This window comes from Brienomyrus brachyistius, unplaced genomic scaffold, assembly GCF_023856365.1.
Source record: "Brienomyrus brachyistius isolate T26 unplaced genomic scaffold, BBRACH_0.4 scaffold82, whole genome shotgun sequence".
Classification (NCBI taxonomy): domain Eukaryota; kingdom Metazoa; phylum Chordata; class Actinopteri; order Osteoglossiformes; family Mormyridae; genus Brienomyrus; species Brienomyrus brachyistius.
Genome location: NW_026042357.1, coordinates 125,249 through 151,184, shown reverse-complemented (window position 1 = coordinate 151,184; position 25,936 = coordinate 125,249). Strand labels below are relative to the sequence as shown.

Genomic DNA, 25,936 nt, shown 5'->3' with positions numbered 1-25,936 from the left:
TCATGCGCACAAACACACACACCCCAGAGGTTGGGGGGCTTTAGAGTTTAACTTTAGGTTGGTGATCGCAAGGATTCAAGAGAAGGACGCAATAACAGTTACTGCCCTGACTGGGGCTTGAACCAGGGACCTTGTGATCTGCATGCAACGGTCGCTCAATGTGTCGCGCCACCCAACCATCCTCTGACCGACCACCCCTAAGGGTTTAAGATAAGGACGTGCCTGGTGACGCGACGCAATAACAAACTGCCCTGAGTCAGGTTCGAAGCTGCGATCTCCCGATCACAAGAACTGTCGCTCAATGTGTCGCGCATTTCCGATCTGTGAAAAATGACATGCCGTTTACAGAACTTGCCCAAACTTATGATCAACGACGTCCATCGCTTTTGTAAATCCTTCTCCAAAGTACCAACGACTAAATTTGAGAAGGGCTTTAAGATGTTTGCCTTGTCTTACGAATACGTATATGAAGGGTATTCTTATTCGTTCAACTTCGCAGCTGGCGTTAGACTGACACATGAAGAAAAAATCGGCTATGATGATCATTATAATTATTAATCTCGCCCAGGCAGACGTGTTCACTATAAGCGGTAAAGTAAAATGTGCCAATAAATTATATTAATATGATTATATGCAATAAATTATATTTCTTGTTCGGAATTTGCCAGACTAAAGTAACTATGGATTTGCATATAGCCTGTTGAGGCACCTGCTTTTATTTATATGGAGTGTTTTGTTGTTACCACTTTTTGTTTACAAACGTCCTAACTGGGAGTTTTGCCTGTTTTCCCTGTCTGAGCCTAATGTTTAATATTTTAAGCATATTTAAAGCAATCACTGTGTCCACCAATTTTGAAATGTCTATCACAGACCTGTAGATGTCTATTATGTCATCATTCTCAATTCCGTCAAAATGAAAGCGCTACCTTATTTCAGTGTTGTTAAACTGCGGCCTGTGTATTACATCTACATCACCATCAGCTGCTGTTGTACCCCGTTATCGACGTCCATATTTTCTGGGTCTACCTTCACCGCTGTAGCACCATCATCATCATTTAAGTCATTTAATAAATTTGTAAGATGGGATTAAATTCACCCGGATGCTCACCATTCAGTTCTGCAATCATCTGATGCAGTTCAGAGTGCATGGCTGTCATCTGCATCAAACATTTGTACATCGGTGTCCAGTCCGCTGTCACCCGGTCCGACTACCCGTCTACATTTCCTATAGCGTCACCCATATTGACATAGTCCATAACATCGACCACTTCATCAGCACCATTCTCATTTATATCATTTATTAAGGCAAGCATGAAGGAGTTAATTTCAGCCGGTGGTCCGTCATTCAGTTCACCAGTCAACTGAAGCAGATCAGAGTTCATCGGCGTTTCACCATCGTCGTCATCATTTATATGCATCATTCTAGATTCCCCGGACCCATCAAAACTCCACTGCCTCCGCTTTTCAGGTATGACCGTGCTTATTCTTTAGATCTGGTCAGACAAATCACACATCTGATCCTGAAAAAGGAAAAAAACTAATTTGAGCCCCTTCAGCCGCTCATTCCGGGAAACAGTGCTGTCCAGGGAATTCACAACAGGCCATTGCCAATGTGTTAATGGGTCAATATTCTAATCTTGTGTCCTCTGCGGGGGTCCCGTTAAGGCACGGGTTGTGGTCGCTGGATCACCACTTACAGAGCCCCCTTGGTCCGGTGTCATGCTTCCTGTTGTGGGAGTCTCTGGTCGCGTAGATTCCAGTTGGCCGTCCGGCTCGCTCTGTACGCCGTCGGTTGAGGTTGTTGCCGTTGCTAGATCCACTTTTTCATTTTTTTCAGCCGCTGCGATCAACAATTCATTATTGGCAGTGTTTTGGGGGATGAAAAAGACAAAATCAGTCTTTAAGCATTTCATACAGAAAAATCGACACGGGTAAGCAATATTGTTCCACGTACCGTTAAAACTATGCGTTCTTTTCCGCTTATGGCTAACTTGTTGGGGGCAGACCAGTCACGATTATCTGTGAAAATAACCATTGTCGTGCTTAACAGGTCAGCTTCGTTATTTGCAACAGTGAGCATAAACACATTCAGTCTTTCCACAATTTTAAAACCGTAAACCCATAGAGATAACTAGCTATGAACAATAACTTACTCCTATTCCAATCCTCTGTTTCACAGGGCTTACTCGAGCTTGACATCGTGGAAAATTCTGGGTCAAAAATAATCGTAATGTTTTCACAGTAGCGACAATTCAAACAATTCTAAAATACAGTGAAAGAAATTTAACATACCTCCAGTTTAGCATTTCCATTTTTGCGTCGTAAGTTGATCGTCGATAAATGAAGGGTCGTTTCAAGTTATAGTGCTTTATTCCTTTTGATTAACCAGACGTAGATAAATTTAGCTAAATGTAGCTAAACAATCAGGGGCTGTGGTGTTAGAGCTCAACTTTGATTTAAATTAGAAATAGACCATTTTATACTACTTACTAATGTGCATTCTGTCAGGATGGTGGCATGCTTCTCACAATCCGGGGCCGTTGGTTAGCATCACGACAACAATTTCCGCTGGTAGCCATTTTGTTTCCAATTTGACAGCTGCTTGACGCAACGAGTTGGCTCGAAAAAATACTGTGTGTGTGGGTCTACATACATGCGCCACATGAGAGCGAGCCAGAGAGAGACAGAGCGCATGCGTTCAGTTAAACAAGAATTAACCGCGTTATTCCTTGATTGTTGCTGTCGAAATGCTTAGAGTGCTTTACTTTATTATTCACATTGGCAGAAAAGTGCTTCATTACTTAAAAAACGTTATGGTTATAGGTTTTTATTTGAAATAACAGGCGCTCCGATGGTGTCGCCATTTTGAAATGGGATGTCTGCGTGAGTGCGCATGCTCCAAGTGCCAGTCACTTCGGTCTATCGTTTCAGCCGCGTTGTTCAAACAGACTAGCTGCATATGGCCTCCGGGACTTGCTCATTTCGCCTTTCATGCTATTTCTTCTAAAAGTTTGCTGTTAAATGATTTCTTCAGCCTAACACTGGTAAATACTGCTAAAGTTTTTCTTTTAACATGCTGGTTAAATGTAATGAGTTTAAGTGCTGCCTTCTTTTAAAACGACATGCTGTATGTTAATTGGTTTTGCTTGTGTTTGTTTAAACTCAGCATTTGCTTTTCTGTTTCTTTCGGACATGTTTGTACTTGTTTAAATTCCTCCTGCTTTTCTTTCTTTTTTAAAAAAATAACGCCAAAGTTTTCCTTCTTTAAAACATTTTGGTGCTTTCTTCTTTTAAAATACGCCGTGGCGCTTGTGCCTACTCCTAACAATCCGTGGATACGGCCGGACGGACCCCCGCTGGACGTTTATGCACTTATATTCATCCTGCTATATGTTTTTATTATTCTTTAAAGATGAAATAAAAAAAAACACATTAGTAAATACATGTAATGTATTTTTATTCTATTAAAGTTTAACAGCAACCCTTATCTCCCAAACCATATGGCCCTCTATCGGCAACATGTGGCATAAACATGTATGTTATATGGAGATAACTCCTCGACCAATCAGAATAAAGGATATGCCCCCCTCCTGCTTATGACATCAGAAGCGGAGCCAAATTTAAGCTCCGTCTATTGTACCAGGCAACATATCTCATGGTCATATTCCTGGCCTTACAGCAGAATAAATCACATGGCCCCCCACAGGCCTAGCTGATGCCCTCCAGTGGGCTGCAGTGAATTTACCAGAATCAGCCTAGAGAAGACAGCGCAACTGTATTCAGGATGCAGCTCTCCCAGGAGCCTCTTCATTCTGCAACAAAAGGAACAGCAGATGAGGCCAAAGTGGCATGGGTTTGAGTCTAAAGTGGTGCTTGGCGTTGTGGACCAGACCGCACTTACGCATGCCTTAACCTGATTTCGAGTTTTTTGGTCTCAATTTTTTTCCCCCTGGTTGTTACTGCAGCATTTTATGCTGTAAGTAGGGCCCCAGGAATTACTTTATCCCTGGGCTCCCCACCCATGTTAAATTCGACCCTGATTGAGGACCTGCCTTCTCAGCATAGATTTCTAAGTCACTGCAGGTTCCACAAACCTTTGGATGACACCGATTCTGGCACTGCAGCCTTGGAGGGGTAGCGAAACTCGATGTGTAGCAGACATACAGATTACGCTTTCATACACTCACATATACACAGAACGTAAACATCTCAGCTTGTCGCATTGTTCTCAACGAGGGATCGATTTTCTTAACTGGTCTGCAGAAAGTTTGACGGATATTGGCCCTTTAGGGAATGTTGGCTCTTTCTTTGTTTTCTTGGACAGGAGAAAGTGAAAAGTAATTTCAGAAAGAAACAATGTTTCACGGGCGAATGTTTCCAGTTATATAACTTGAAGTATTAGCTTGTTTGCTTTTGTCGCGGTGCTTGGATTTTATTGGGGGGGGGGGATGATGTCTGTACACGAGGAACGTGATTTGGGATGGAAGAGATTCTGCTGAGAACACAATCGTACAGAAGCATTAACTGGAACACTGGTGCTTGGAATAGATAAGAGGAAATGGTTTCATGCATAGCTGCTACTGTGGGTAAAGCTTAATGTTTACCACGAGTCTCAAGCTCTCAGTCACGATGTAAAAGCAAGGAACATTAACAGCAGTACAGAACTGTTAATGCCACAGTTTTTCAAGGCTCATCCATTACGTGTGATGGCCATTGCTCCTTAAATTGTCTACATACCTGTTAATGAAAAGAACAGACTCTGCAAGATGCGAGACTCACTTTCACTGGTTACCAGTCTAACAAACCTAAAGATTACTGTTACATTGAATTTTGAGGCTTGTGGCTGCTTGTCATCATTACCCATTGATCTGATACTGCATTCAATGTCGCGCGTCCTACAGCTCAGGAAAAAAATTAAGAAACCACTGTATTTTTAAAAAGTCTGCATTTCAAATCCTGGTTTAATCCTGCTAGCAGAAGGCTACACTATGAGGCAGCTGCTTCCAGGCCCAAAGTTTCTAAGACAGCAGTACACAAGAACAAGGTGAAGCAGGAGACACTGGGAAAAACCAAAAATCAGCCAGGTAGTGGGCAGAAGCAACTTTATAATGCCAGAGATGAATGCCTTATTATCCGGCGTCTCATAAATCTGAGGATGACCTCAAGTGACCTTGTGAGAATTCATAACTGGCTGTTAGAAGGAGGACTGAAGACCAGTAAAGCAAGGAAGAAGTCCATCAATGTGAAGCAGGGAAGAGCCAGGCTGGAGCAAAAAAAAAAGTATATTTTACACAGACCCATAAATGAGTGAAACTAAAAATTAAGAGCAAAATTTATTTTTTCCAGATCTGTATGAATGCAGATATAAAGGCATACGCACTAGGTTCAAAATAATCTATCAGAAATGTGCTGAAAAGCACAGGTTACACCAGAACATATTTCTGTTCCTTATCGTGTATGGAAAACAGTACATGGCGCAATAAAAATCCCCAAACAGAATCTAAACATATTTATAATGAGCAACTAATAAGGAAGCATCACATTTAAATGTCTCCTCATATAATTATATATGATCAAAGCATGTGTTGGAGCATATCAATTACTTTATACATGCATACACACATATATAGTTTAATCTATTAATTTTAGAGGGTATTAAGACTGGTATATAACAATGCAAATTATATCGCATATTTAAAAAGGTTAAAATAATATTGACAGTTTCAGCATATGAAATAATGGCCATTTTGAATATTAGGCAACAACAACAAATAAGAAAAGCGAGCACATCACGTGTCCCAGAACTTTGCCAGCTTCTTCTGTGCTTCCAGCGTCTCCGGGTGTAATCGATGTGCTCAGCTTTACATGACAGCACCGCTTTCCCCCGCTCACATGCCAAATGGCCACACTTCATACAGAAAGTGCAGCCCGGTCTGGTAAACAATCGCTCAGCTTACAACATCTCAGTGCAAGGTTAACATCTGCTATTGCCATCATCCCAGAACACGGCAGGAGTCGGAAAAACTTACATAGTACTTCGCTGCATCCACAGGATGCAGTGCGTTAATTACGTTATCAATTTCAATTGGACTCTTTTGTATATCTCATTTGCATACATAATTTATGCACGTCTGTTTGGTGATGTTTACGGAGGGTTGTTACTGGAATATACAAAGCACTATATTCTCAAACATATACTGAAATAATCTGGAATAAATAAAAATGACTGACTGTCAGATGACTGCATAACACACAGGCCAGTCAACTGAAGTCTAGCCAAGGTATCTTTTTCTGAGTAGAAAAGGCTGGAAAAAATGTATAAAGTTGTCAATAAAGTATCAGCATACACCAGACTGAAAGCAATACTACAGCAGCATTCTGGGGTATAAGTATTTACATGATAATGAAGGACTTTAAAGTCGCTGTAATGGGAATTTTTTTTTTTTATAATTACATGTCATGGTTTTGATTCTAGTGTTAATCAGTATCGCTCCTTTTTTGAGCTACCTGAAGGTGCTGGTTTGGGAAAACACACACACACACACACACACACACACACACACAGAGCTGGCATACATCTCTAAAGAGCAACATGTTGAGCATGTGAAGTCGCGCACCCTCAGCTAGCACACCGCATGCTTTCTGCCCAATTTGTGGGTGGGGGGAGGGGGGGGGGGCATCAGACAGAGCCCGCCGGCCAATGGCAGGCAGAAGGGGGCCGGACTGGGCCGTCGGCTGATGTCCGTTCTTTTAAACCTCTGTCTTAAGGAGAACTCACACAGACCAGTGTCAAAAGATAAGAGAGGAACCTCAGCCTCAGGCGCCGTGATCTGGCGATCCTGGGAGTGTTTCATCCTCGTCTACCGAGCTGGAAAGCCTTCTGAAGGAAACAAAGCACTGCAGGACGACCCCAAGACTGACACCATGTGGAACTTAGGGAAGGTGGCTGTCTGTCTACCTTTTCTAGTAGCAGTCACTTTGGCACAAGGTAAGTGGCGTAAGCCTGATTGCAGTCAGTGGCTGGCTTGTGTTTCAGCAGCTGAAGTGTCATTATAACGACTGATGCCAGATTCTAACAATTGCCTTCATACCAAAGGTATCTTTCCATGAGATTTGTGTTTATTATGTCAATTGTGGTGTTAAATCGTTAGGGGAACCCTCTCAACACTGCCGAAATTCCACAGCAAACTCTACATTAACCCTTAAAGGTCAACATATAAAAATACAAACATTTTACAAATGCTGTCCTCTGGCATTGTCATCGGTCAATATTACTGGGACATTAAATTACTGGAGTACCACTCACAAATATCTGTCAAGTATGCTTGATGCAATAAATAAAAGTATGCATTCATTTTTAACTGCATGTGGAATAAAATAGCTTAATTCTTGTAGCATAACCTGAAAAAAGACTGCGAAAAAAAAGTAAAAACAAATATCAGTTATGTGGGGTTGTGTTGTGGTATATTGGCATTAATTATATCAATAGGGGGGTCAGTGGGAAGTAAACACAAATACAGCGAAGTGAAAATGCTTTGTGGTTATCAGCTACATAAATCACCTATCAATTGTTCAGGTCAAATGTTAGGGATCCTAATACATCAATGAAGAGCGCCTGTTTGGAAAATCAGTGCATTATCACCCTGAGTGACTCAGCAGTGATATCAGAGCGGCTCGCCAGCTGTTTGGAGATCCCACCATCGCCAGCACTAAGCACTGCTGTCAGCCAGTCAAACCAGAGCCACTGGAGCTTGTCTGACAGCACACAGGGCATTCTGGCACATTGTGAACATTTCCACACATTTTGGGCAGCAAAATCACGAATTCAAACACTTTTATTATTCAGTAACTTATTTTTAACGTATGCTGCAATATGCTCCATAGTGTAAGACTGTCTTCATGATTACCCATCATTCAACAAAACAATACAAAACAGTTTTTGAAACATGTCCCAGTTTCTTTTTTTTAAGCAAAAGAAACAATAAAAAATCTACAGACCATAAGAAAATTAACCAGCCTTAAGGCTCCTCGAAATCTTACTAAGGTGCTGAGCAATAAAGGAAAGTCTAGATTTTCTAAAAAGCTCTGTAATTCCTCAAGCAAATATTCAGGGAAGACACCGATAAACATTTTGAGAAATTAAAATAATTGGGTGTCCAGGTCCAAATATGTACAAAATAGGCTGGACCATTACCAAGGTGCAATATCCATCCATCCATCCATTTTCCAAACCGCTTATCCTACTGGGTCGCGGGGGGTCCGGAGCCCATCCCGGAAGCAATGGGCACGAGGCAGGGAACAACCCAGGATGGGGGGGCAGCCCATCGCAGGGCACACTCACACACCATTCACTCACACATGCACACCTATGGGCACTTTAGCAAATCGAATTAGCCTCAGCATGTTTTTGGACTGTGGGGGGAAACCGGAGTACCCGGAAGAAACCAAGGTGCAATACTGTGTTTAAAAATATGCCTGAAAATAATAGAGCGATAACAGGTGAAATGATGCTCCGACTGTCCCGCTCCGGTTCTGCCGCCTCGGATTTATGACCCGATTTCCAATTCGAGCAGACAGCTGCTCTCCGATTTTCCGGACTGACCAAAGGCAACATTAGTGGCGGACGCCGCTAATCTCCAAGCCGCGTTTTAAATAGCCGGACGCCGCCGCGGACGCGGTAATCCAAAGACATCAGTCAGGCTGAGCAGAGGCATCTGCCTCAACAACCAAACTATTTCCAGTCGGTTCCGTGATCCAGAGTCACCTACGGAGAATTAAAACTATCCACGGACAGCATAACCTTCAGAATTACACGCACCAGATCAATCTCTTTTCCTCTTTAGCAAATGATAAATGTGACTGATTAATATAACAATTTTTACTGGTTTGTGTGCCTGGTGTGCGTACAGCATGGTTGCGGTGGATCCTAGGACAGTTTTCTTAACTGTTAACGAGGCAGGATATCTCCTTTTATACATCAACAGACAGATTTCCTTCGAAAACACAGGCCTTCGCATTTTCTTTTTAATCACAGAAAAGCCCCAAAGCCGATTTGCCTCATTAGTTACTGTCATATGGGAACTAGGTTTACAGTAATAGTGCACAGATGCTTCTAATACAATAAAAGAAGCATCTGGAAATTTTTGTCAATGGCTCCTAATCCTGTCTCAGGGAGAGGGCCAGATAGAGCAATCCGTCTACGAACCTTTCATAGAGGACAAGGAACGCATTGGGGCTTGTGGCCAGAGGAACGGAGTCCAACTGTTTCCAGATGGGTGACTGCATCATGCGGCGGCAGAAACACCCCGCCCACTGGCACGCCTTTATCCAAATTAAATATTTCTTAATACATGCAAAGTTCTTCTCCTTATCTAAATACCAATGAGCCTAGTGATCAGATTCACTAAGACTTCTACACACTGGTCTGTTATAACACTTAAGTGCAATAATATGCGCTGTGAAACAGCATTTTATTCAAGGTCTTACATGTTTTATTTAAAAAAAAAAAGTTTTGGACATTTCTCTTGTTAGAATCTGGTATACTCTGAAACATCTTGCACAAATGAACCGGACTGGATGAAAGAAGCACATGTCTGCTAATCCAAATCTAGCATATGAAAATGCCTAATCTGAATTCTTTAAGAAGGTTAATAACATTTTTTCCACATTTTATTAGCTTCTAACAGGGGCACGGACTTGCCCTTGCACGGACTTGGATTGCAAAGCACTTGATATTTTTCATTAACCTCCATGCCTCACTGCCCCGGGCAATGAAGTTTGTAGCGTGACAATCTGAAATAGCACATCTCAAAATAATGCGTGCCAACAACGCCAAACACGGATACCACAACAGAGGCCGATGGATACAGCCTGGAAGTGCGGGCTGATGTTGAATTCTGAAGTTTTTGCCATTCGTGACAAACGCTTGTCTATTTTTATGAAAAGCCCAGTCACTCATTTCCATACTGACGCAAGTTGGGCTGGTCCACTGCATCGTCCAAAGTGTGTGATCCCGCTCCCCTACCCAGTTACTACTATAGACTTCTCATTTAAGTCTGGAGAAGTCAAGTCCTTCACTTTCGAAGTCTCAGCCACCACATATTCAGTAATCCATCTATGTCGTTCTACACGAAGTAATATGCACAGATTACCGCAGACAAAACGTGCAGTACTACGTATGAGCAAGCAGCGATGAAAACAACGTCACTTAAAATTTAATTCCACTTCACAAACAGACCACGAATCGTAAGCAAACTTACCAAGGGCTTGCGGGACAAGACCGTCGGCGCATGCGTATGACATCATCCGCTAATAGAAACTTTTACGGCGATTATCTGACTTCATGCTTACATATAACTTTAGCGTTTTGACAGAGTTTACTAAGCCGAAATAAAATTACATCATACAAATTCTTGCACTAAGCGTAACCGTGTTGGTCCTTTACGAAGATTGTCACCTAATAAAGACTGCAAAAAGAATAGTTAAGGATTATAATCAGTTGAACTACGGAATGGTGACACTAAAACGATACAGTCCTAAACTCGCAATATGTGTCCAATATGTTAATCATAAAAAAATGTACAGTTAAATTGTTCCAGTTAATAAAAGTAAATTAAGTGCGACAGTAAATAAGTAAAACAAGTCAAAAGGAAATGTGTTGCAAAAATTATATATCCTGCTAACATAAACAGAGCGGTTTTATGTTTTGCACATTTTTTCATTTAAGAGGACGCTATTAAGTGCTCTCTGCCAAAAAGAATAAACAAGTTTTTTTGGATACGGACCACTTTGCGAAAACTAAGCGATACATAAAATATGGTGATCGTCTTTTTATGAAGAGGGAATGAAATGAGAGTTATGCTTTGAGTGAGTTCGCAGGAACAGACGCGCACTGATAATGATGCAGTGGCGCTATATCAAAGAGGGGAAGTACGACTTGGACGTTTTCCTAGACACACCACTAATAAAGGCACACATTTTTTAAAAGCTGTTTCCAGATTGCCTTATCACAGCACTGCATTTACTGATGAAGACTAGAAGAGATCAATCTGCGCGATTCGGCAGAATATTAAACCCCATCGTCTGCCCAGATGCACGGATATACAGGTAGCGGGGGCTTCCTTCAAGGAGAAGCACAAGGAAACCTGCTTGCCTTCATCCTCTCTCCTGATTACTCTGACAACCTTTACAGAAGCTCCACTACGTACTTGTGTTGTGACGTAACGATCACTTCAGACTGGTACATTTACATTTACATTTACAGGATTTGGCAGACGCCCTTAGCCAGAGCGACTTACATAAGTGCTTCGAGACTCTGCAATGAATTTCCGATGCTAGCTCAACAAGGACCCAAGCTATGAATACTATCTCTGAGAACTCCATTGAGTAGTGCAGAATTTTTTATTTATTTATTTTTTTTTATTTTTATTATTTTTTAAAAAAAAAAAACACACCAGAATAAGAGTCGAGAAAGAATATAGAAGTTCTACGTCAAGTATTTCTGAAAAAGAAATGTTTTGAGTCGTCGCTTGAAGACAGTCAAGGATTCAGCTGTTCGGACATCTAGGGGGAGTTCATTCCACCAATTAGGTGCCAGGACAGAGAAGAGCCGAGATGCGTGTCTTCCTTGTGCCTTGAGGGGAGGAGGGACCAGTCGAGCAGTGCTGGAGGATCGGAGAGATCGTGGTGCAGAGCGTGGTGTGATGAGGTCCTTTAGGTAGGATGGTGCCAGAGAATTTTTGGCTTTGTATGCCAGCATCAGTGTTTTGAATCTGATGCGTGCAGCTACAGGAAGCCAGTGGAGGGAGCGCAGCAAAGGAGTGGTGTGGGAGAACTTGGGAAGGTTGAAAACAAGACGAGCAGCTGCATTCTGAATCAGTTGGAGGGGACGGATGGCGCTCAGTGGTAAACCCGCTAGAAGCGAGTTACAGTAGTCAAGGCGTGAGATGACGAGGGACTGGACGAGTATCTGGGTAGCCTGAGTGGAAAGAAATGGACGTATCCTCCTGATGTTAAAGAGGAGAAACCGACAAGAGCGAGAAAGACTGGCGATATGTGAGGAAAATGACAACCGATCATCTATGGTAACTCCAAGGTTTCTAGCAGAAACCGAAGGACGGATCAGGGAGTTGTCGAAAGAGATCGCAAGGTCCTGGAGGGGGGATGAGTCAGCCGGGATGTAAAGCAGCTCAGTTTTACTAGTGTTGAGTTTTAGCTGGTGAGTGGTCATCCAAGATGAGATGTCTGCCAAGCATGTAGAGATCTTAGTGGAGACATGAGTGTCTGAGGGAGGGAAGGAGAGGATGAGTTGAGTGTCATCGGCATAGCAGTGGTAGGAGAAGCCATGTGAGGATATAACTTCGCCAAGAGATTTAGTGTAGAGGGAGAATAGGAGAGGGCCAAGAACCAAGCCCTGAGGGACACCGGTGGAAAGACAACGTGGAGTAGATGTGGATCCATTCCATGTCACTTGGTATGTTCGGCCTTCTAGGTAGGAAGCCAGCCAGCGCCAGGCCAGGCCACCAATGCCAAGACTCCTAAGGATGGATAGGAGAGTTTTGTGGTTGACCGTGTCAAATGCTGCTGATAGGTCAAGAAGGATGAGGACAGATGAGAGTTTGGCTGATCTGGCAGCATGTAGCTTCTCAGTGACTGCTAAGAGGGCAGTCTCTGTAGAGTGAGCTGCTTTAAAGCCAGACTGATTAGGATCCTGGAGGTTGTTCTGAGAGAGATAGAGAGAAAGCTGGTTGTAGACTGTACGTTCGAGGATTTTTGAAAGGAAGGAAAGAAGCGATACTGGTCGGTAGCTGCAAGTGTCTGAGGGATTTAGAGTGGGTTTTTTTAGGATGGGAATGACCCTGGCTATTTTGAATGCTGTTGGTACATGACCGGAGGTTATGGAGCCATTAATGATAGTCGTGATGAAGGGGAGAAGGTCTAGAGCGATTGTCTGAAATAATGCAGAAGGGATTGGATCAAGTGGGCAGGTGGTAGGGTTGGAAGATGAGATGACTTTCATGATCTCATCTGCCGTAAGACCAGAAAACTGGGCCAGTGAGGGGGGAGGGAAATCCTTAGTGTGTAGTGTAGTGGATGAGGGAGAGAATGTCTGACAGATTCTGTCAATCTTCTCGGCAAAGAAGTTGGCAAAATCTTCAGCAGTCAGGAAGGAAGGAGCAGGAGGAGGGGGAGGGTTGAGAAGAGACGAAAAGATGTTATGGAGTTTGCGAGGATCTCGTGAGGATAATTCTAGTTTGTCTTTGTAAAAGGCAGTTTTAGCTGCAGTCACGTCCATAGAGAATTTGGATAGCAGAGTACGGTAGGAAGACAGATCTGCATCAAGCTTAGATTTCTTCCACGTCCTCTCAGCTACCCGCAATTCTCTTCGGTTAGTACGTAATGCAGCTGAAAGCCAAGGAGTAGGCCGAGTTTTCCTTGGTTTGGAAGACAGCGGGCAGAGGTTGTCCAAGGATGTGTAAAGTGAGGAGATGAGAGTATCAGTTGCAGACTCCAGTGCCAAGGAGGAAAAGGAGTCAGGGTCAGGAAGGTAAGACAGTGTGCAGGAAGTAACAGAAGAAGCGGAGACAGAGTGGAGGTTTGGTCGAGTGGGGAGGAAACGTTGAAAACTGGGATTGGGCAAGACGGGTAGGGCAATGGTAAAGGATACAAAGTGGTGATCAGAAATGTGTAGAGGAGTAGAAGAGATGTCAGTAGCCGGAGAGGGGCGGCTGAAAACCAGGTCGAGGACGTTACCTCCTTTGTGTGTAGGAGAGGAGCTGTTGGATGTTAGAGAGAAGGAATCGAGAAAAGGGAGGAGACCAGAAGAAGGGAGCTTGTCATGGGGTAGGTTGAAGTCACCAAGGAGAATGAGAGAGGAGCTGTCAGTGGGGAAGAGACTGAGGAGAGTATCAAGCTCCTCCAGAAAGCAGCCTAGGGGGCCAGGAGGGCGGTAGACAACAATGATCCGAATATCAAGTGGAGAGGTAACAGCAACTCCATGGAATTCAAAGGATGAAATGTTGAGATGGGGCAGAGAGAGGGGCGTGTAGCACCAGTTCCGAGTTACCAATAGACCTGTGCCACCGCCCCTGCCAGTCTGGCGAGGAGAGTGAGAGAAAGCATAAGCAGAGGAGAGAGCTGCCGGGGTAGCCGAGTTCTCAGGCGATATCCAGGTCTCAGTCAGAGCCAGAAAGTCAAGAGAGTGGTGTGAAGCAAGGGCGGAAATGAAATCAGCCTTCTTTACAGCAGACTGGCAATTCCAGAGGCTACCCAACACGCTTCGCTGGGACTGGGGTGTTATGGGAGGGTAGACAAGATTACTGAGAGTGCGGCGCCTGGATGTTGGATGAGATATTCTAGGTCTCAAAGATAAGAGTACTGGTATACGTCTAAGGCACATGTCTGTAGTGATGGTGTGAGAGATTGCGAAGTAGAGGATAGGATAGAGTAGGAGAGAAAGGTTACAAGCAGGAGTAACAACTAGACCATTTACCTTTATCCGCCACAGACACAAACAGAGCTTGAAGCACACTGAGTATTGAGCTGGAGTCACCTTCAATTTAAACTCAGTAAGCCCTGCCCCCTAATTAACACCTTCAGGGAGACCGAAACTACACACAACAACAGTTCAGGGAGACCGAAACTACGCTTGATTGCCAGGAACTACACACAACAACAGTTTCAACAGACAGTAAACAGAAAGCAAACAGAGTCCTACCTTACTAGCAGAGAAGTAATCCACAAACAGAGCTTGAAGCACACTGAGTATTGAGCTGGAGTCACCTTCAATTTAAACTCAGTAAGCCCTGCCCCCTAATTAACACCTTCAGGGAGACCGAAACTACACACAACAACAGTTCAGGGAGACCGAAACTACGCTTGATTGCCAGGAACTACACACAACAACAGTTTCAACAGACAGTAAACAGAAAGCAAACAGAGTCCTACCTTACTAGCAGAGAAGTAATCCACAAACAGAGCTTGAAGCACACTGGTACAGCGAAATGCAAATGGAAGATCTAATCAGACAAACCAGAACAAATAACTTTCCACATGTGCACTGGCTCCTAATGAAACTGGACAGTGTTTAGCCCACGGTCCAAAACCACCAGACCTGAACAGTACTTAGCACTCTGTCCAACACATCTAGACCTGAACAGTGCTTAGTACACAATCCAAAACCTCTGGATCTGAACAGTGCTTACACTGTCAGAAAATTATAGTACCGATTTGTACCTTTTCTTGCTACTGGGGCTGTACCCTCAAGGGTAAATTTACCCTTTAAGATACAGAAATGGACTCTGAGGAATATTTTGTAGCATTGGGGGTACATTAATGTTGTTTGAATCTTGGGGATGTTCCTCAGAGTTAATTTCTGTACCTTAAAAGGTACAATTACCTACAACTATATGGTATAACTGGCAGACCCTTTAGGGCATAGCAAACAGTGACAAGCAAAGGTACAAATTGGTACTATTTTTTTCTGACAGCATATTACATAATTCAAAACCTCTAGACCTGAACAGTGCTTAGTACACGATCCTCTACAACTGAACTGTGGAAAAGGGCCAAGTAGATCAGTGATCATCTTCCTGTAGCAGACAGACTAAAAAGAAGCCCCCAAAATGCAGACACCCCCAAGGGAAACATGCTGGGTGAGATCAGCTGTCTTGCGCAGGTTCCAGTCCAGGAGCGAAGAGCTCTTTGCAGATTCCCAGACACCTTGGAAACAAACTGAAACCAAATATCAGCATTCAGCACAACTCATGCCTCTCGATACATTCTGTGTCTCCTGCTAACAGCCTGAGCGCAGGTAAAGCAATCTGGCTTCACTACATTCCTTTTCATTTGACACAGATTCCATGTGGAACAACTCATACTTCGGGAACTGGAACCACAATAAAAAGAGCAGAAGACAGGCTTATAACACCCTCATTGAGCCACAGACCACAGGTTGGTATGAACATAACTAATCTCTCTGCTCCCTCGTGGCTTGAAGTGTCGCTCGCCGCATCGCAGTTCTGTTCCCCTCAGCTTTTATTTCCCTTAAAAGTTTCCACATTTTGAAACACAAGGATTCATAAAGATATAAAAAGAGTCATAAAAATAAGTATGAGGGTCAAGCCACTACCAAAAAACACCTGCATTAAATTTCTTAGATTTCTCAGGAGTTTCTAACTCAATAAATACTTCTGAACATTTCAAGCAAAACTTAGGCAGCGATGAAACGTGGAGGCCTTGAAACAAAAAAACACTATCAGGTTATAATTTTCCAAGTGATGTCAGTTAAAATTTGAAAAATTAAAAAAAAAAACTGGTTCAGACTGTTTTTAAAATAGTTCATCTTCTGATGACTGATGACCCTCTGAAAAATATTTTAAGCGCAGCAATAAATAATTCAATGAAAGATATACAGTGTGTTGACTTCCCAGTATGGCAGCCATATTTCTTCATATCTTGACGACTGAATATGGAAACAGGCGGCAGATGAATACTGAACAGACACCCATGGGACGGACGGTGTGGATGGAAGGTTAGAATAGGGCTTCCCACCCGCCGATCCGTAGACCAGCACCGGGCATGTAGCCATGTAGTGAAATGATGGGTTTAATCCCCTTCCCTCCCAAATTTTTTTGGTTACTGATTAGACATGTAGCCAGTTAGTAGAATGACAAGTTACGACTCCCCTCAAAATTTGCCTCAGCCCCCAGTTGCAAAATCTCCAGATGCGGACCTCCCACAAAATTTATTTCTGGCTACGCGGTCTGACCATAGCTTTGATGCTGATGGTAGACCCATCCAGAGAATTAAGGGATCACTCCTATTGAAAAATAAAAAGGTTCGGCATCAAAAGGCTGGGAACCGCTAGTATGGAAAACTTCTCCGTTTCTCCATCTACCGATGTCCCATTGGCCAATCTGCAGTGGTTGACGCCAAGAAGCTGCAGTATCACGCGTCTCTCCTCTTTCTCACGAATCCCACAGGTGTCACTGAGTGGACGTCATGGTTCAACATCGACCACCCTGGGGGCAACGGGGATTATGAGCGACTGGAGGCCATCCGCTTTTACTACCGTGAGCGAGTGTGTGCCCGCCCCGTTGCCATGGAAGCGCGCACCACCGACTGGGTCCCTGCTGCAGACACTGGGGAGGTGGTCCACTCCAGCCTGGAGAAGGGTTTCTGGTGCATCAACAAGGAGCAACCGTACGGCCGCCTCTGCTCCAACTACCACGTGCGCTTCCAATGCCCTCCAGGTGAGCTCTTCCACCATGCTCCTCTGAGGTTCTTCTCCTAATTACACTAGAAAAAAATGTGGAGAAACTCTGGAAAAACAACTATCTTCATAGTTAAGCAAGGCCAGCTTGGACCTTAATGGCACCAGTGAGACCAGTACAAGTTTCCAAGTGTAAAATTATATCCATCCATTGATCTTCTATGGCTGCTTATCCAGCACTAAGTCACAGTGAGTGTAGGGCCTGTTCCAGGAAGCAGGGGGATTGTTCTGGTTGGGATGCCAGTATGTTGAGGGACAGAAATACACAATCACACACCATGAGGAATTTAGACGCACCAATTACTGAATCACAGAGCATCTTAAGAAGAAAGCCACACAACAGAGTGAGAACCAATGCCTACCAACCCCCACCCCCCTCCAGAAATCTGTCATACGTGCAGCCAGATAGGGCCACTGAAAATCTTGGGGTGGCACAAAAACCAGAAAGACTAGTTGAAAACTATGTCAATATGAGAGGTAAGGAATCGGATACTGATATTCTTGGGTTCTGATTTTACAGAATCTGATGTTTAATGAACAGCACCTAATGTAAAATGTATAGAAGCATATAATGCTGCATACTGTTATGTGACTTGCTGGGGGGGGCACCTGGGCACCAGTGATTGTATCAGTGGCTATGACCCCCCCCCCCTCCCCCATATGGCACCACTGGGGAAAACACGCAAATTCCACACTCAGAGTTAATGATGGGAATCAAACTGTCACCCATGGAGGTCTGAGGTTCTGATGTGAACCATTAAACCATCAGGCCTCCCAATACAATGACACCATAAAGGTGGGGTGCTGCGTGCTACAATGAGGCGGAATGGATGGGACACAGCTCACACTTCACTTCCGTTTCTCTATCCAGTACAGACCTACTGGTCAGACTGGTCACAGTGGGGTCCATGCTCGGCTACGGTCTGCAGCGACGTCGGGGTCCGGGTGCGACAGCGCCGGTGCATGAGCACGCGACCACAGCGCCACCTGCTGGCGCCAGTGTGCGAGGGCCACCACACCGAGAGGAAGGAGTGTGCAACTCCGCCGTGCCCAGGTGAGCCCCGCCGCCGAGAGCAGCCCAAAACAGCATGAAGGTTACACCACTATCAGGGATGGCCCAAGACATAAGTCAAATAAAACTAAGTGGCCGCTTAGGGCTCAGCGGCCACCAGGGGGCCCCCATCTGATCAGCCTATCAGAATCGGAGGGAAGACGACGAATGACAGCCAGGTTAATCAAATTTATCTTAGGGCCCTAAAGAGGGTTTCTACTCATTTTTAAATTTGACTTCATTTAGTTTGGAAATTTGTTGTTTCAATTTCCCATCTCCTTTGAGCTTCTAGTTTCATTTTATTTTTGATTAACAAAATGCTTTTGTTATAGTTTTTGTTTCGCTAACCATGTAGGTGAGATGTATTCATTCTGTCGGTCCTCTATGACCCAGCAGCTCGAGCACACCTGCTAATGAATGGGACCAGAGGAGGACACAGTTATGTGTTTTCCATATGGGTTTGGAGCTCTGAGTGCTGATTCCCAGGAGACTCCCAGTAGACACCGTACATGAACTTGACTCTGATTCCTCTCGTCTCTGTTGACCCTGAAGCCAAGTGGAGTGCCTGGGGAGCATGGACGTCCTGCTCGGTCACCTGTGGTGGGGGGCGTAGAGTCAGAAGGAGGACCTGCATGTCGTCCAACAAAGGTCAATGCACGGGACACCCGGCTGTGGTGCAGAAGTGTGCTAGGATCCAGTGCCCAGGTAACACGTACGATGTTAAGAACATCATGGATGTGTCTCGCTCCCTCTAGTGGAGGGTACGAAGGATGTGCAGGTGTAACGCATGCGGGTGTGTGCGTGCGCAGCGCTGTGTCAGCGCGTGTGTCCCGAGGGCCAGCCCAGCAGCGACTGCAGCCGCTGCGTGTGTGAGGGCCACCAGCTGCTCGGGGAGGTCCTCAGCATCACAGGGGCCCCCGTGGCTGGGGCCCTGGTCTCCCTGGCTGATGTCCCCAAGTCCGTCCATGTCCCCACCAACGCCAAAGGGCTCTTCAGTTTCCATGGCATCTGTTCCGGTGAAAGGACTCTCGTCACGGTCACCAAGGAAAAGTTCGTCCCTGTCACCGTCCCCTCGTCCAGCAACAGGACCGGAAGGTCTTGGGTGAGGGCCGTGGTGAGATCCTCAGGTGGGTCCAAGACGAGTCCCGAACGCACCTATGTTCAGAACCTGGGATTCCAGGCATTTCCATAAGCAATGGCCCTTTTAGACGGGTCTGTCCTGGGTAGCAATCCATCCACAACGTCAACGCTGACGGGACAGCTCATAAAACTACTAAACTGGAAGTCTGGAAGGTGCTTTTCAGTTTCTTGAGTAGTTTAAAAAAATACAGCAAACAGAAGACCAGTATTTTCAACATAACCCCAGAACAATAAAACATGCTATGTAATGTACCAAAGCTGTAATTTGAACTGCATGCATGATTAAGTTTTACGACCAATGGTGCCTCAATGGTGCCATTCGCAGTGGCCGCCAGCAGGCTATGAGGTCTCACCTCGTCTGTCTCGCACCCTGCAGAGAAGCCGTACATCGTGAAGCACCCCGAGGAAAAGGTCCGCTACGAGGGACAGCGCGTGGCGTTCTGCTGCAAAGCCACAGGAATTCCAGCACCCAATAAATACTACTGGTGATGCTACAATGTTTTTATTCTCTTCTGTATCATGCACGTGGTCCAGACAGGCATATTTCAAGCTCGGTATCTATGCAGTAGGAGTGTCACTAGAGATTTATGAAATAGGGGCTATGTCTTTACTACACTGTCAGAAAAAGTACAAATTCAGAATATTTTTGTCTTCTTAAATGTTTATCGTTCGTATTACTTATTCTCCTCTGGGCAGGGTGACCAGATAATCCAAGTCAGGACAATTTGAGCTACTTCTGGTTTTACAAACTACTTTAAAACTGAAAGGCTCCTCTGCTTGGCTAAATAGTTCAGTTCTTATTGTGTTTTGACTGGTTTGTTTCCTTTATTGAAAGACTCTTCCAGCTTTTTCACATTAACATTAGTGTACCAATTGAAACGGTAGTTTCCAAATCCTATCCTTGCTCAAAGTCTCCTCACTGACATGGATTATCTATCTATTCACCCTATTTCTGGCAACACCGTGACTTATCCATCTACTGACCTACTCCGTCATTGACCTTCCCTTGGCTATGATCTCATGTATTTTGCACTTGAATAGCTTTTCTGTTAGGTTCTTACAATGTTAACGCTTTACATTAACTGCATCTTCAAAATGCATTTATTATGCATTCACAGAACATTCAGTGCACCTTCATAACGTATTCATAGAACATTCAGTGCACCTTCATAACGTATTCATAGAACATTCATAAGCAGCATGTAAGTATACCTGTATGCCTGACGCATTATCTAGTGCACATCTACATCTCTTTGGACAAAAACAACTATTAAATAAATGAATTTAAATGTAAATGTACTGTTAATTCGTGCCATCAGCTCCTGTTAGTCACACAGGCTATTCTGTGTTCAGGTACCACAACGGGACGCTGCTGGACCGAGCTTCATATAAATATGAAGAAGACCTGGTTCTGAGAGACCTGAAGCCAAAGCAGAGCGGCCAGTATTACTGCAAGGCCAGTAGCGACACGGGCAGCATCAAGTCCTCACCTGCGTTCCTCACTGTCTTTGGTAGGTACTCGAACCGTTGGGGTGGAGGAGATGTAGTAGTAAGAGTCTTCTAGACCAGAAGCAGCCAGATATGGTAACTTACCAGAGAATGAAGAACATTCTGGAGTAGTGTCTGTTTCTAGATATGCAGTTCATTCTCAGTGGGGTTAGGGAACACCTGTGCATAAAGAGAAAGAGACAAACGAACATTTGAAATATTTACAATATCGCAGCTTATGTAATCATTAAAGTCATCAGGTCATCCACTAGTAGGGTTGCAAAATTCTAGGTATTTTCCCGTTAATTCCCATATATTCCCATTAAACCCCCTGGAAAGTTTCCAACTTGGAATATTTTCTAAATTCCCCAGCTTAACTTTCCATGGAATGGAAAGTTTCAGGAAAGTTTCCAGAAATTTTCCACCCCTGTGCAACCCTATCCATTAGTACATAACCAATTATCAGTACAGGGCCACACGGAAGGGCCTGGAGTCTTTCCCAAGAAGCTCGGGACAAAAAGCTGGGGACGCTCTGTGGGAAGCCACTCTGTCACGATCACACACTACGGGTGATCCCGAGATGCCAGTTTACCTGCATGCAAGTGTATGGAAAGGCAGAGGAAACTGGTGTACCTGGGGGACACCTACACAACAAGAACATGCAAACTGCAATCAGAGCACTGGCCAACCCGCCAGTTCAGTCAACACTGAAAAATGCAAAATATACTTACTCTTTCTGGCACCCCCTGTGTATCATTGCCATGCATTTGTGAAGTAAATACAGCTGAATGCAACAGATGAAGCTGGGCTCATCTTTCAGTTTAAGTGTCACTGATCTACAGTAGGAAGCTTTCACAACTGTCTTATGACAATACAAAGAGAACAAACCCAGCTTCTAACTGAATAAACTGCCTTTGGTGCAGCCGTTCACTGCAATCAATAACACACCATCAATTTGATTATTTCACGATTTGTATAACGGGGATAAAAAGATGTCTAGACGTATTCCAAAGCATGTTCAATTAGTTATTCATTTTGCAGTTTCAAGCAGAAACACGGCAGAGATACGCCAGCGTATAAATACACTTCTTCCTGAACAAATCCCATAATCCTAACTGGGCGTGAAAAAGACCAGCAGTAAAAATATATGTTTATTTTGGTAGAAACCAATCTATTCTAAACAGAGATAATTCATGGAGAGATCAGCCCCGGTGAAACCAAAGCTGGGATCCCAATCCTCCAAAGCACCGCACGCTGCAATGAAATGCAATATCGCCGATAAATCCAGCGGCTTTTTTTGTTTTTGGTCGAGTCAGACAAGCGTGTGTTTCCACATCCGCGAAGGGCGGCCGGCGGGCTTTGCGATGTCCCCGGGCGCCTGTTAGACAGGCTGTAGATCCACGAAGCGACGCGGCCGGGCCGTGTGCTAAAGCGATCAGCACCCCACTTCCCGAGCAGCGCAGACTTGCCCCTGAGCCATTACCGCGTGAAAAACCCATTCATGAATAAAACCAGATTCACATCGTCTCAGGGCGCTGGAACGCGAACCTAAACGCCTACAAATTTTACTCTACCTTACAGGCACTTAACATAGCTGTAATTAATATGGAAAAAGACATTAATTAAATGCATAACAAAAGAAGTGGCGGGCTGTTAAATATCCCATTACAGGTGGTGTGCAATCTATCCTCTGAAATATTTCTTTTTTACATTTAAAGATCTATGACATTACGGAATACTTTTCTTAATTTGTTTATCTGTTACGCATGTCAAATAGTTTTGCTGATGGACCAGTTTTAATGAATGTGAATCTGAAATTCCCTTAAGTGTGACTTTTTCAGCTATAATTACAGTACCGGTTGTATAGCCCATTCCTGGTTTCTCTTGCCCTACAGATAAAGACTCTCCCACCTGCGTTTCTGCACCCGAAAGGCACTTGATCAAGCTGCCAGTGGACTGCGTCCAGCCTGGGACCAGGTCCAGGTTCTATAACGCCGGCCGCTGCCCCCACAGCAAGTGTCCGGGGGTCCTGGATTTCGACATGCGCTGCAAGGACGGTGTCGGCTTCTGCTGCGGAGTGAAGCGCATGGAGACGCGCGAGATCGACTGCGGCAGCTACACCCTTCCCATCCGTGCTGTGACAGAGTGCGGGTGCCAGAAGTGTACGGCGCCTAAGGTGTTGGTCCGGGGACGGGTGGCGGCGGCGGATAACGGCGAACCTTTGCGCTTCGGACATATATATATCGGGAAGGAACGGGTGGGCTTCACTGGGTATCAGGGGACCTTCACTCTTCAGGTGTCCCCTGATACGGAGAGGCTGGTGGTGAACTTTGTGGATAAAACACAGAAGTTCATAGATACGGTCAAGGTATTTGTTTTCGACAAGAAGGGCGGCACTGTCTACCATGATGTGAAAGTGATGCGGAAGAAGGAACCTGTGAAAATCAACTCCAAGGAAACAAATACGATCTACCTGGGTGAGATTGATGGTGAGGACCCTATTGGTCAGATAGTGATTCCTCCAAACTCTTTTCACAAAAACAGCGGGGAGGTTTACGAGGGTACTGTGAAGGCTAGTGTGACATTCATCGACCCAAGAAACATCACTACTGCTCCTGCCACTCCTGGAGACCTTAACTTCGTTGATGGCGAAGGAGATATGCTTCCTCTGAGGACCTATGGAATGTTTTCTGTGGATTTCCGAGATGAGACTAACCAGGAGGCTCTCGGCAGCGGGACGGTACAAGTGCTCCTAGACACAGAGCATGTGAAAATGCCAGAGCACATCACCAAGATGAAACTGTGGTCTCTCAACCCAGATACGGGGATTTGGGAAGAAGAAAGTGACTTTAACTACTCTCAAATTGTCGGTGGTGGAAATGGAAGGAGCAAGAGGGAAGAGCGCACTTTCCTCATCGGAAACATGGAAATCAGGGAACGGCGCCTATTTAACCTGGATGTGCCTGAGGACCGGCGATGCTATGTCAAAGTGCGAGCATACATGAGCGACAAGTTCCTGCCCACTGAGCAGCTGGAAGGGGTGGTCATCAACCTCATCAACCTGGAGCCCAAGCCTGGCTACACATCCAACCCTCGTGCTTGGGGTCGCTTTGATAGTGTCATAACCGGACACAATGGAGCCTGCCTACCTGCCTTCTGTGATGCATTACGGCCTGACGCCTACACAGCTTATGTGACCGCCTTAATGGGTGGTGAGGAGCTGGAGGCAGCACCATCATCACCAAAAATGAATCCCAATATTATTGGAGTGTCTCAACCATACCTAGACAAGATAGATTATCAGCGCTCAGATCATGAGGATCCAGCTCTCAAGAAAACTGCCTTCAAAATTAACTTAGCTAAGCCTAATCCCAACAATGTGGAAGAAACCAATGGGCCAATATACCCCTATCAGAGTTTAATAGCTTGTGAAAACGCACCAGTCGATGCAAATCACTTCCGATTCTTCCGTGTGGAGAAGGACAAGTATGAGTACAACGTGGTGCCCTTCCAGGAAAGTGACCTCACCACCTGGACCGGTGACTACCTCTCTTGGTGGCCGAACCCTCAGGAGTTCCGTGCTTGCTATATCAAGGTCAAGATAAACGGACCCACGGAGGTCATGGTGAGGTCACGAAATTTTGGAGGCACCCACCCTCAGACGAAGGGGCAGCTCTATGGCATCAGAGACATTCGCAGCACCAGGGACATGAACCTACCCAACACCTCTTCTGCCTGCCTGGAGTTTAAGTGCAGTGGGATGCTCTATGACCAAGACATCGTGGACAGGTCCCTCATCACCGTCATCCCCCAGGGTAACTGCAGACGAGTTGGCATCAACAACCTCCTACAGGAGTACCTCACCAAGCATCCTCCAGTACTGCAGAACAACGAGACCCACACCTTCACCATGCTCGCCCCCGTTGACCCACTGGGGCACAACTATGGCATCTACACCGTCACAGACCAAAATCCCCGGGTAGCCAAAGAGATAGCAATCGGCCGCTGCTTTGACGGCACCTCCGACGGCTTCTCGAGGGAGATGAAATCTGATTCAGGGGTGGCTCTGACTTTCAGTTGTCCCGAGAGAACAGTGACACGGGAGAGTCTCTTCCAACGCTTGCAGACTAACCCCGCTCAAACTCTGTCTCAGATGGCCCGAGACATGAGGCAGGTGGCGGGGATGCAGGTCAGCAGAGGGGCTGCCCAGGTGGTGACCTTCCCCTCGAGTCTACAGAGCAGGATCCAGGGCCGCAGAGTCAGTGGGGCATCAGGGAGGAGAAGAACCTCAGCCCGAACACAATCCAGACCATAGATTTCCTTTTAGGCAAGTGTTAACCCACTTAAACAAAATTCCGCAGTATTGTCGTTAGTGTAATTTGCACATATGCCTTTATGTTTATTTCTAAAATGTTTAGAACCATTTTTTTTCAAGTTCAAGAGTTTCTTCATCACACACACAGTTCTACAGGTACAACGTGCAGTGAAATAAAAAGCTAGCCTGCTCCAAGACTGCGAAACAAAGTAACCCGCGATAGACTAAAATAATAAATCAGTGGAAGAGACAATGCAATTAACAATTAGCATGTAGTAAGTATGGTGATTAGTAATATTTTAATTACGATTAAAAATTGGCTTCACACACATTTAAAAGAACTTTTCCCTGAACTTTTCCCTGAAAATAGTCCCCTGCTGTGCTTATATTGACTGTCCCCTTTCTGCTCAGAATTTCTTTCTGGACTTTTCTCCTGTGAGTGGAATTGACGAAGACGAGGAGGAGGATGCGGGCGGCAGTGGAGATATCAGGCCGGATCACCCTGGTGATGTGGAATCTGTGCTTTTGCTTCAGTTCACTTGTGCATGTTCTTTCCTGAAGACATAATCATTACCGTTACATTCTCTGCGTTATCCCTGGTCACCTTCCTTGGAAAAACATGGGGAACGCTTCATAATTCCCCAGCAAAGTTACAGAAAGACTTTATGGA

General features: G+C 44.9%; 1 protein-coding gene and 1 long non-coding RNA gene across 5 annotated transcripts; one reads left to right on the top strand and one right to left on the bottom strand.

The window, feature by feature from the left end:
• Positions 1-1,287: 1,287 nt before the first annotated feature.
• LOC125726989 (uncharacterized) lies at positions 1,288-10,284 on the bottom strand. 2 transcript variants are annotated; one of them, XR_007388485.1, is made up of 6 exons: positions 10,260-10,284; positions 2,293-3,812; positions 2,154-2,210; positions 1,955-2,019; positions 1,698-1,840; positions 1,288-1,520 (listed from the first exon to the last, which is right to left on the bottom strand). It is a non-coding gene; the product is annotated as an uncharacterized LOC125726989 (long non-coding RNA). The 2 variants fall into 2 exon arrangements; XR_007388486.1 differs by lacking the exon at positions 10,260-10,284 and having other exon boundaries at positions 2,293-2,374; positions 2,491-5,206.
• LOC125726986 (cartilage intermediate layer protein 1-like) lies at positions 6,795-25,936 on the top strand. 3 transcript variants are annotated; one of them, XM_049003544.1, is made up of 10 exons: positions 6,795-6,988; positions 15,856-15,951; positions 16,983-17,252; positions 18,144-18,326; positions 18,876-19,028; positions 19,133-19,450; positions 19,840-19,948; positions 20,817-20,974; positions 22,847-25,278; positions 25,678-25,936. In XM_049003544.1, the coding sequence occupies exons 1-9, from the start codon at positions 6,925-6,927 to the stop codon at positions 25,264-25,266; spliced, it is 3,771 nt and encodes a 1,256-aa protein (XP_048859501.1). In that variant the 5' UTR covers positions 6,795-6,924; the 3' UTR covers positions 25,267-25,278; positions 25,678-25,936. The 3 variants fall into 3 exon arrangements, with proteins under 3 accessions (XP_048859501.1, XP_048859500.1, XP_048859502.1); XM_049003543.1 differs by lacking the exon at positions 25,678-25,936 and having other exon boundaries at positions 22,847-25,661; XM_049003545.1 differs by lacking the exons at positions 15,856-15,951; positions 25,678-25,936 and having other exon boundaries at positions 22,847-25,661.